General features: G+C 34.9%; 4 protein-coding genes across 4 annotated transcripts; 3 read left to right on the forward strand and 1 right to left on the reverse strand.

Annotated features, from left to right (window-relative positions):
* Window positions 1-199: 199 nt before the first annotated feature.
* On the forward strand, window positions 200-3,136 carry rbbB (ARID/BRIGHT DNA binding domain-containing protein; the record flags this gene model as incomplete). The annotated part of the gene is made up of 1 exon (XM_004350835.1): window positions 200-3,136. The coding sequence occupies one exon, from the start codon at window positions 200-202 to the stop codon at window positions 3,134-3,136; it is 2,937 nt and encodes a 978-aa protein (XP_004350886.1).
* Window positions 3,137-3,300: 164 nt separating this feature from the next.
* DFA_11948 (uncharacterized protein) lies at window positions 3,301-6,475 on the forward strand (the record flags this gene model as incomplete). The annotated part of the gene is given in 4 exon segments (XM_004350836.1): window positions 3,301-4,349; window positions 4,412-4,937; window positions 5,014-6,415; window positions 6,435-6,475. 4 exon segments carry the CDS (start codon window positions 3,301-3,303, stop codon window positions 6,473-6,475), a joined length of 3,018 nt encoding a protein of 1,005 aa, XP_004350887.1.
* Window positions 6,476-6,930: 455 nt separating this feature from the next.
* DFA_11949 (uncharacterized protein) lies at window positions 6,931-10,457 on the forward strand (the record flags this gene model as incomplete). Its single annotated transcript, XM_004350837.1, has 8 exons — window positions 6,931-8,374; window positions 8,477-8,529; window positions 8,625-8,836; window positions 8,892-9,240; window positions 9,302-9,378; window positions 9,438-9,761; window positions 9,900-10,115; window positions 10,175-10,457. 8 exons carry the CDS (start codon window positions 6,931-6,933, stop codon window positions 10,455-10,457), a joined length of 2,958 nt encoding a protein of 985 aa, XP_004350888.1.
* Window positions 10,458-10,522: 65 nt separating this feature from the next.
* Window positions 10,523-11,301, reverse strand: anapc10 (anaphase promoting complex subunit 10; the record flags this gene model as incomplete). Its single annotated transcript, XM_004350838.1, has 3 exons — window positions 10,523-10,759; window positions 10,833-10,986; window positions 11,108-11,301. The coding sequence occupies 3 exons, from the start codon at window positions 11,299-11,301 to the stop codon at window positions 10,523-10,525; spliced, it is 585 nt and encodes a 194-aa protein (XP_004350889.1).
* Between the last annotated feature and the right edge of the window lie 859 nt (window positions 11,302-12,160).

Here is a 12,160-nt window from a genome sequence, read left to right on the forward strand (position 1 = left end):
ATAATTAATAATTATTAATCAATTATAAAAGTATTTCTATCTATAGGGAAGAAGAAGAACTGATACATTTTAGATAACAATTATAATTATCGATTGATTGATTGGTCAAGTGTTTTTTTTTAAAACAAACAACTGTTATAATAACAACATAGTAGTATTATATCAATACAGAATATATAAATACGATACGTATATAACTATGGAGACATCAACAACTCCACCAAGAGGCAAGAGAGAGTTGTCACAATGCGTAAAGTGTAGTAAGAGATTCCCAACATCGAGTATCAAGAGTCATGTCGATCATTGTAATGTTCAAGCTCTCGACGTAAACATTCGAGCAAAGAGGGTATCTACAACACCTACCAAATCACCTTCAAAATCACCTTCAAAGTCACCTTCAAAGACACCCATCAAAGAAACAAAGGAGGAAAAGAAGAAGCAATCTACTACACCAACTAAATCACCTGCAAAATCGACTACACCAACTAAATCACCTTCAAAATCACCAACAAAGAAACAAAAGACTGGTGATCATATGGATGAAAGTGCTGACACTCCTACTACTATTGCTCTTCCCACCATCATATCTACTGCTACTACATCTGTTACGAGTACAACTACACCCGTTACTACAACTACTAGTACTCCAACATCGACAACCAACAATATTGTTAAAAAGAAAAAAGAAAGATCTGGAAGAATGATGACTAGTACTGTACCAATGAACAAACCAGGTGGAGGAGGTGTAACAAGATCATCAACTAAAAATAATAATAATAATGATAATAGTTTAAAGAATAATACTAGTATTATTGATGACGATGATGAAGATGATGAAGATGAAGAAGATTCTTCAACTGATCAAAAAATGAATATAACAGTACCTACTACAACTACTTCTACAACTACTACAACTAATGGTGGTAATATTGAATCAATTACATCATCACCATCATCATCATGTACAAGTAGTACATCATCAACACCAAGAAAGAAACAATTTAAAAAGACTAGAAAGGCAGTAGTAGAGGATATCAAACAAAAAGAATGGCCAGAGGATACAGTACGAAACTGGAAGATTAGAGAGGCACCTGTCTTTTACCCAACCGTCGAAGAGTTTAAACACCCACTCAAATACATTGAAAAGATTCGTATGATTGGTGAGCAGTATGGTATCTGCAAGATTGTACCTCCACAACCACGTCTCGACGACTTTGTTGCCAACATGGATCCCAAGACCTTCAAGTTCAAAACCAAGATCCAAAATATCCATCAACTCAAGCGTCGTTGGTCTGGTCCCTCTGAAGTGTTTGCATCGCAACTATGCCAATTTCTCGAGGAAAAGGGTACGCCATTAGAGCATTTCCCCAAATACGATGGTCGTGACTTAGATCTGTACAAGTTGTTTGTCGAGGTGAATCGTCGTGGTGGATTGCATGAAGTGACCAAAACCAACTCGTGGCATGATATCCTCACGGCACTAAAGACAACTGATATCTGTCAAAGACCAATCAACACGCTCAAGCATCACTACAATGACTATCTGCTTGCCTACGAAGAGGAACGTCGTCGTCTCTACACCAACCTTTTAAAAAAGGGTTCCAATGGAAAGAAAATCAAATCATTTATCGATACCATTATTGATGAATGTTCATCACAAGAAGATTATCATGATACCGAAAATGATGATGAAGATGATGACGATGACCGTGAAGATGAAGAGGATAGTGATGACAATGAAATAGAAAAGAAACAATCAAAAGGAACGGCAGAGGATTTTGGATTCTATGAAGGCAATATATACACTTTGGAAGAGTTTGAAAACTTGTCTATCAACTTTTCAAAGAAATGGTTTGCCGAAGGAGACAATACACCAGAGGCAGTAGAGAATGCATTCTGGCGTGTCGTAGAGTATGGTGATGAAAATGTTCAAGTACATTATGGCAGCGATCTCGACGTTCGATCACACAAGAGTGGGTTTGAACGTGTCGTTGAATCGGAGCGTGGCGGTCAGTGTAGTGACGGACGTCACTGGAATCTCAACTCTTTGCCCAAAATGGAAGGATCAATCTTTTCTCACTTGGAAGAGGAGATTGCCGGTGTAACCGATCCAATGATGTATATTGGTATGTTATTCTCTTCGTTTTGCTGGCACAATGAAGACAACTATCTCTACAGCATCAACTATATGCACAAGGGTACATTCAAGACTTGGTACGGTGTACCTAGTGATGCTAGCGAACGTTTTGAAAACATTATGCGTCAACTCCTTCCAAAACTCTTTGAAAAGACTCCCAATCTACTGTACTTGCTCATTACGATGGTGTCACCAGAGGTGCTCAACAAATACGGTCTCCCTGTCTACACCACGTTACAGGGACCGGGCGAGTACGTCATCACCTTTCCACAGGCCTATCATGCTGGCTTTAGTCATGGATTTACGGTTGCTGAAGCTGTCAACTTTGCACCGGCCGACTGGATCCCATACGGTGGCAAGAGTGTCGAGCGTTACAAACAGGTCAAGCGTCCATCTGTCTTTTCACTCGAACAGTTCCTTCTCGATATTGCCCGGTCCACGCCCTCGAGAGAACTCATCAACTGGCTCTTGCCCGAGTTGCGTCGTATCCGAGACTTGGAAGCAACACAAAGAAAACAACTTGAAAACAAGGGTTACCAATCCGAGGAATTGACCACCCAAGAAAAAGAAAATTTAGAACAAGATATCATTCAATGTAGTATATGTAAATTTGATTGTTATCTTTCATATATTCATTGTCAAAATTGTTGTAATATCAATAATGTAAATAAGAAAAAAGATATGGAACAAGATGAAATGATGAATGAACAAGTAGAAGAGGAAGAAGAAAAGAAGGTATTTTGTATGTTGCATGCATGTAAATGTGGAAATGGTAAATCGAAAATTAGAATCAACAAGACAATTCAAGAAATCGATCAAGTCATTCAATCATTACAAACGTTGAAACAATTCTATCAACAACAAATCCAAACACCAAACAAAAAGGGTGCAGTCAATCATGACAGTAAACCAATTTACAAAATGCCGTTCCCATCATCTGTTCAATTGGCTCAACCTCCAACTTTAAATCCAATCTTTTTTAAAAAAAGAAAGAACTAATTAAATAAATAAATAATGATTATTTTTTGAATATAACCAGAAAATGAAGTTCATGTGCAAGTATCTTTTGAATGTTTACTTTTTTCTATTTCAAATTTTTTTGTGTACATTCATGAAGTTCTTGATTTGAAGAATTATTAGTGTTAACTTGTACACATGTCGTAATGATAACAGATACAGATACAGATACAGATACAGAGAAGTGTGATTGTAAAGCAGAAGCAAAGTTTTATTGTGAAGAATGTATTAGGTTTTTGTGTAAAGAACATTTAGATCAAATACACGAATTAGAATCACATGATCCAACAATCTGTATTAAAGAGTATTACTCAGCTAAAGCATCTCTCTCATCTCCACCCGGAGAAAACGAAAATGACAACAAATTGATTAATATCTTTGGCAAAGATAATGACAGTAGCATAGGACTTGAAATGGGAAAGAAGTTGGCAAAAGACGACGAGGCACCTCTCAATGTGATCAGCTTTGTCGGAGCACCTGACACTGGAAAGAGTACCCTCATTAAAAGATTACTCCTTCTCAATAACCAACCCATTGCCATGACCCCTCTAATCAACGATCCAAATGCCGAAGATGCCACAACCCAAACGTCTGACATCACTGGGTACAAATCAACCATTGGAGGATTCGATACCCTCCTTGTCGATACCGAGAGTGGCGGTTACGATATTCCGAGAACAGCACAGAGCGTCAAAAGCGAGGAAAGAAAGACACTCGTTCATGGAAAGCACCCTCAATTCGTATACAATGCCAGCGACATTGTGGTGTTTGTTGTCAATCATCACAGGTCCAACCTGATCGCAGTCATCGAGCTCGTTCTGGCCTATACACAAGTGGCCACCAGTGAAAACCTACCCAAATCGACCAAGCCACATCTCATTGTGGTCTTTAACAAAATGGAACCATATTTAGGTGGTAGCAACAAGTGGTACCGAACTGAAAATGGTATTAAAACTCTTTTCGATAAGAATGCCTACAATGACTATCCTCTGGGAGGAGAAATCCTTAAAGAGATTGAAAAGTATTACAAGTCTCAACAGGCAATAGTAATACCTGATTTCTTGTACTCTTCTCTTGGATATATCGAACAAACAAAAGCACTGTTCCACTCCATCTCATCAATAACATCTAAATATGATATACCCGACTTTGAATCAACATTTCAACCATTAATCGACTATTTAAATATTAAAAAGTATGTAACTATTAGTTATCTTGTTGTTATATTTTATTAATTTATTTCAATAATAATAATAGAATTTTTTATTGTGACAAGGATGGATGTTCTAAACCTCTAACCAATTATTGCAAGACCTGTGCCCAATTTTTATGTGATGATACAAAAGGTGAACATACAAAAGTAAACCATCAAGTAGTCAGCATTACGGATTATAAACAAGAGGTCTATAAAGGCAGGCATTTACTACAATCCATCGATGGAAAATTGGTACTTGGACCAATGTGGTCAACTCTATCTCTGATGAGTAGTAAAAATCAGGGTTACTATCTTGTTAGTTTTCTTGGACAAAATGTTGGTGCCTATGCTGATGAAACAATGTTTCCTCCACCCGTATCATCAGATAACAGCTTTGATATGAGATGCTACGTAGAGTATCCAAACACTGTCAACCAAAAGCGAATTATGATGATCGACACTGATAATAGTAGCAATCAAATATATCGTCAAACCATTTCATTGATAAGTGACATAATCGTGGTTGTCGAGCATGGCAGCAAAGAAGAAATAACATCTACCATCAAATCTCTCACAGAGAAACATACTGTAAGTAGTAATAAGTAATATTCGAAATTTTTAAATTAATAAGAGAACCCATCTCATTGTAATTTTTTATTTAAAGTCGAAACCACACATCATATTAATTCATAATCAAAGAAATGATCTTGAAAAACTAAAGGAAGATCTGACCAATATATCTTTTATTGATCAAAGTTTGCAAAAGTCGATTGAAGATGTACTAAAGAAAAGAGAAAGCAGCAATTTCGTGGCACTACGAGAGCTTGAATTGTTTGTCGACAAATACAACTATTATAAATGCAAACAGTGTTCCAACCAAGCAACTTGCATTTTTACTGGAACACCGAAATGTGAAGACCATTTCAATGCTCTAGTTCAAAGATTCAAGGATATGTGTATTCCAATTGATAAAGACTTGGAAAGCCGATCAATTCTAAAACATGGAGACTATGAACAATCATTCAAAAAAGAATACGATGCGAGAAACAAATTATTTAAAGAAAGAGATGGGACAATTGAATTTGGACCAAAATGGTATCAATGTGGATTAGACAATGATCAAGAGTTCAAAATGGTCACATTCATTGGACCCAGCGGAAGTGGAAAGAGTACACTTATAAGAGGGTTATGCCATGGTGACCGCCCATTATTACCAGAAGAGAACAACCAATTTTCATCAACTTCATCAGATATCAATGTGTATCTTGGTAAAACCCCGAGCAGTGGCGATTTCTTAATTGCTGACTGCGAAGGGTTTGGTGGGACCCTAAATACTGCAACTAGCACTGGAGGAGCCAGCAAATCACATCGAACGTTGGTTGAAACTGAATACCCAAGGATTATGCATTCATTCAGTGATGTTGTCGTTTGTGTTTGTTCAAACTCTTGGCAAGAGCGACAAACGATCGGAAAATATGTTAAATTACATGCACAACACAGTGACGCTGGAATTGTCAATCAAGGAGAATTGCCACATCTCATTTTGGTATTCAACAAGAAAGCAAAGAATGAAATGAATGTTGGCAATGAGGAAGCTACAAAAGAATTTTTTGATAATTATAATGGTGAATTTAAAAAGATTGTCCGGCCATACTACCGATCATGGAATATTATTCGTATTGCAACTGACGAGGGTGGCAAGGATCCAAAGACATTTCTAGCTTCCTACCAAGCCCTAAAGGATGAAATTTATAAACATCTTTTCGAAAAAGATTATAAATTAAGCAAACAAACAATATTCAGAAATGATAGCCTCCAAGGAATCGTGGCGTCACCTCTAACAACCAAAGAAGTCATCAAACAAATGGGAGAAGTGGTTCATCGTTTCAATAGTAATGTTTCTCAAATCAACTTTATCGAAATACAACCAATCGACCCAAGAAGAGTTGCATCCTATCTATTCAAATATTTTAGAGTCGCATTCTCTCTATTGTTATCCACTACCGATAAACTTGGAGCGTACGAAAAGTCTATTGACCTTCTTAGTTTGCGTTTATCAGTGTCAAGTAAAATATTCCAAAAAAGATATCCAAACAAAAATTGGTCCACAGTTTTATCAACGTTAAAGAAGCTTGTTGAAAGTTTGGAGCCATGCAGTCAAGAGCATTGCTACAAGCTCAATCACCATCACGGCAACACTCACAAAGGAATTGGGATACGCGATCAAGACAACCCAACTTATAAAATCCCGGCATTTATAGAGTACCACGAACTTGGGTTCATAGGATATGGTAAAGCTAGAATTGTACAAGACAAAATCACTGGTAATTGTGTAACAAATTTGAAAGAATTGGACATAGAAAAAGACATGCAATTACGACTACGAACACAGGTGTGCGTAAATTGTTTCATTGGATTCCCTGACCAAGTTAGAAATGGCTGCCAACATCTGTTTTGTTATCATTGCTCTGTTGATAGTCAAGAATGCCCTATTCAAACCTGCGAAAATAGAACAGACAGCAAATGGATAAATCAAATGTTACCCAAAAATGCTGGATATCGACTACTCAATCTCTGTGACATGGGATACTCCATCTCTTATCAGTTGGCCATGCTCAACAAAATTCAAACAAAGTTATTTGGAATAGATATCAAATATTTATTCGACTTGTGCGTCGGTTCGGGACTTGGTGGTCTTGCGCTATTGGCTCTCACTCAAGGCACAAAACAAATTGAAGGAGTAAAAAAACCAATGGATTTGGATGATGTAATAGAGTTGATTGACTCAATTATCAAACCCCCAAATGACAAGGCAATTTTATTGGAAAACTATTTCCCAACATCCAAAGTCATAAACAATCACATCAACATTGGAAATGACGGAAATATTCCAACAAAAGTAGCGGTAACAACAAACTATCAAGGAGATGTCGTCCTATTCACCTCTTACAATGTTGAAAGGATCAAAATGGAATCAGATGAAATAGAACCATCAACAACCTACATGTATGAATCTGACTCTCTTACTGCCGCCAGATCAGTCAATTCACATCCATTGGACCTCAAAGATGACTTGGCTCACTCTGTCCCTAAATCCATCAATATCGTTCGAGAAGCACAGAATATTTGGCCATCACATCATTGTGACCTTTTACTTGAAATTGGAACAAGAAAGGGATTTAAAACTCCCTCTGGAATGAACGAATATTTGGATCAAGTTAAAAAGGCCTCAAATCAAAACTATCAAGAATCAAAACAATTATTGGATAAATCAGCAACATTCATCAAGTTGACACCACCCCAAACCAACTGCCACTATTTCGAAATTCAAGAAGAAGAAAAAGAAAATGATGAAAATTGTCAAGATATTGATGAAATATGCAACAAACTGCTGTCCTCTTTACCACCATCATTAAAGTTTGGTAATTTCTATAATCAACCAATATCAGTTGGAGTATTACCATCGTCATTACAATCATTGGAGTTTGGTGTCAACTATAATCAACCCCTATCAGTTGGAGTATTACCATCATCATTACAATCATTGAAATTTGGTAAATACTATAATCAACTCCTATCAGTTGGAGTATTACCACCGTCATTACAATCATTGGTGTTTGGTAAATACTATAATCAACCCCTATTAGTTGGAGTATTACCATCGTCATTACAATCATTGGAGTTTGGTAATGACTATAATCAATCAATATCAGTTGGAGTATTACCATCATCATTACAATCATTGGAGTTTGGTAATGACTATAATCAACCAATATCAGTTGGAGTATTACCATCGTCATTACAATCATTGGAGTTTGGTAGGCGCTTGGATTCACCTCCTCCTCCTCTCAGATTTTTATGTGATTTCAACCAACCAATAGGAATAAGCAGAAGATTTGTAAAGCTTTCCTCTGGTGTGTTCAAGCTTCCTTTTAATCAACCCCTCATTTTTTCAACAACTGGGTCCTCTAACTCTACCAATACCCCCCATTTATTGGATCCTCTCCTCAATGCCAACAACACAGGTAAAAAACCAATAATATCTCTTAGCACAAATCCCAACTCAATCAATTATGATCCCAACTATTTAATTGCATATCCTGTCAGTCAAGATTCGTATGTTTCAGTAAACAACAACAAATATTATATCCTACATTCTTTTCCATATTCAGCGAACAAAGTAATTTTGGTCATGTGCAAGTCATCATATGAACTGGTACGTATTGTTTTTATTTTCAAATTACAAAATGCAAATTAACTTTTTTTTTATTTTAGTATGTCTATAAAGAAATAGATTACTCCTTTAATCAAACTATCTATGACAAAGTGCGATTTGAAATCTCAACAATGAAACTATTCATCAATGACGATATGTTTGTACAATATAAAGACCACCAAGATGATATTGATTCAAAAAAGATATATCTTTTGACACATTACTGTGAAGGTGGAGATTTGGAACAACTATTCCAATCAATCTATAAATGGTAAGATATTCACACCTTCATTGATGACCAACTATTAACATTAACGATCTTTTAGGAATGAATCCCAAAAAGGAACAAAATTGGTGCATAAATATATTCAAGAATCAGAGATATGGCAATATATTCGTAGACTATTCCAAATACTTGAAAAACTATCTAATCACAATATTGCACATCTTGATATCAATCCACTCAATCTTTTTATTGGATCTAATAATGAAATAGTTCTTGGTGGTTTTGGATGCTGCCATTATTTTGTTGATCAAAGTTACTCAGTATCTGGCGACCAGATTTTGAACACCTACCCCCGAGAAAAGAAGGGCACTATTGAAAAAACAACACAATATGCTAATATGATTGCTACGACTCTTGCCTCTCGTGGATCAAAGGGATATTACTCACCAGTACGTTTACATCTTTTTTTAAAAAACTAGCCATTTATCTAATCTTTCTTTTCAATTAAAGGAATCAAAACAGAAGATATATCACCCCTCAAGTGATTTATATTCTATTGGTTTAACTCTTTTACATTTACTTTCATGGTAAATATTTTTTGTAAATGGATTCGTTTCATTAGTATTAATTTTATTTTTATATTTAGTCACCCAGATGATATTGAGAATAGAATAGAATTTATCAAGAACCACAAAAATAACAATTTTAATACTGATCATATTAAAATATCAACCGATAGATACTCTCAACAATTAATTCATTTTGTCAAGAATCTATTAATAGGAACAACTCATGATCGACTCTCATTGGATGATTTGAATGGGGAAATAGTCGACCAACACACACAGAGAATCACATCATTTTTAATCCACCAACGACAAATTCTATCAAGCACAACAACATTAATATTGGATGGTGAATTCAACAGTCCCCTCAGAGGATTACTTCCACCAACACTTTTAAAGTTAAAGTTATTTGGACAGTTTAATCAGCCAATCCGACGGGGAGACATCCCCTATGCAGTTGAAACATTAATATTTGGACCCTCATTTAATAGTGAGATCAAAAAATCCGCGCTGGTCTATCCCAAAGTATTATTATTTCTTAGTAAATCGTTCAACCAACCATTACCAAAACTTGGAAACTCAACCACTATCAACATAACCAAAGAAAACCATGACCCGACCATGGATTATGGAAATGTCAATATTTACTACCACTCTCAACACGAAAAGATCGCCAATCCATTCGTAGATGAACACCTAGAAAACAATTTAATCTTGACAATTGGCGAAAAATGTTATGGTATTGGAAAAATCAAAAGGTTAGTATATAATAGAAGCACGCAACAACTTTTTGTTCTAACAAAGATTGATTTTTTAGGGAAAACAATGTCATTGGGTGGAACAATCATATTTCAATAGACATAAAAAATATTGGTGTTATATCACACGTTCGAGCATCAATTTATCCACATTTGTTTTGTCAAATCGATAAATCGAAATTTGAAGAAATCAACAAACAGTTTAGAGAAAACACGATCAAAGATGTTGCGTACCCTGATAATATGACCAAATTGTTTGAATTGGATGAGGACAACCTTCATAACGTGTATCAAGATGGCCAATATGTGAATATTAGAATTATTCCAATGATTAATAACTAGTACTCCAAAGAAAAAAATAAATAAGAGCTTAACAACTACCCATAGTGGCCATAGATTTTTAGCAATCATCGAATAGTATTAAACATATTTAATTCTGATTGAGCAAACATTGGTATTTTCAATTGTGACTCTATTGTACATTTCTTTCCCAAAACTTTAACTTGACGAAGATGAGTATCTCTTCCATTCTGATGATTAGAGTGTATCGATATTTGAACTAGGTTTGCCTTTAGTCTTCTTTGTTCATTTAATGGTATATTGATCCATCCAGATGGTTCTTCCAACTCTGTTGATATTATTTCCTATTTTAAACAAAACATTTAAGTTAATCATCCCAATCACAATAAAAGAACACCACCGCTGCTTTCAACATACCTCTAAATCATGAAAAGTAGTACCAGCCTTGATGGATATCTTTGAAGGAGTATAACTTTCATCTAGTTTATGGTCAGTGTACAATAGAATATTCTCTATTTCATATCTCTTGTTGAATTGAATACTAATTGTATGAGGTTGTGGTGCATCTGATCTAAAAAATATAAATAAATAAATATAAATCAATCAACTGTTTGTTTGAATCGTCTAACCCTCCTCCTTCTCCTCTTCTCTCCTACATATGTAATGTAAAAGATAACAACATGTGTACATACTGCCAAAAAGTAGATAGACTCTCATCACGAAGTTGGTCAACACCAAAACCAGGCTTTGCAGATGACAACAACCAAGTTGCATGTTCACCAATATCAACCAAATCTTGAAACTCTTCCATTACACTACTAACAGATGACGATTCTTCTTGTATAGATGGATGTTTCATTCCTGCTACATTTGTAACTGATGTCATTCTAATTATCTATTTCTGAATTTAACTATGTGTTGATGTATCATTTCATTTTTGTGTACCAATTAATTTAATCAACACCCATTTTTGGAGGGAAGTTTAAAAAAAAAAAACAATTTAAAAACAATTAAAAAATAATAAATAATCAACTAATATTTTAAAAAGTATATGGAATCCTATATGTGGACAAATATTAATTAAATATTTATAATAAATATGTAACAACTTTATGTCCAACATGTTTGGTTTCAAACAAAAATTAAAAAAAAAATTAAAAAAAATTAAAATTGGTTGCGTGAAGTCGAGTTCAAATTGTCGTTAGTATGTGAGGAGCCAAAAAGCTAACAACATAATCATAATCTCATAAAATATATTATCTAGATATACTTATAATTAGTAGTGTTTGGAGTGTGAGTAGTCGTCGTTCGAGGAGTAGTCGTAGAAGTAGAAGAAGAAGTAGAAGTCCGCCGGAGGTGTCGTGAAGAAAGAAGTAAGATCATCCACCTGATAATAATAATAATCGCGAAATAATAATAGTAATCGAAATAGTAATAATAGTAGTATATTATTTAACATCTGTCATCATGTTATTACTTTATCAACAAACAACAAAATGAAGAAAAAGAAGAAGAAGAGAACAAGTTTCTAAAGAAAGTGAGTGAACGAAGAGGTTGAGAGAAAGAAATGAATAGTAATAATAATTATGAAGAGAGAGCAAGAATGAAGGAGAATGAAGAAAGGAACAAACAAACAAACAAAAATATATAAAACAAGATAACAAATAATCAAAATTATTATAATCAAATGATAGGAAGAAGATGAAGATAAAGACGAAAAAGGTAAAAAAATAGAAAAAAGTATA

The sequence above is a fragment of the Cavenderia fasciculata genome, assembly GCF_000203815.1.
Source record: "Cavenderia fasciculata unplaced genomic scaffold Scf_EUAJFUG02HR96I-5, whole genome shotgun sequence".
Taxonomy (NCBI): domain Eukaryota; phylum Evosea; class Eumycetozoa; order Acytosteliales; family Cavenderiaceae; genus Cavenderia; species Cavenderia fasciculata.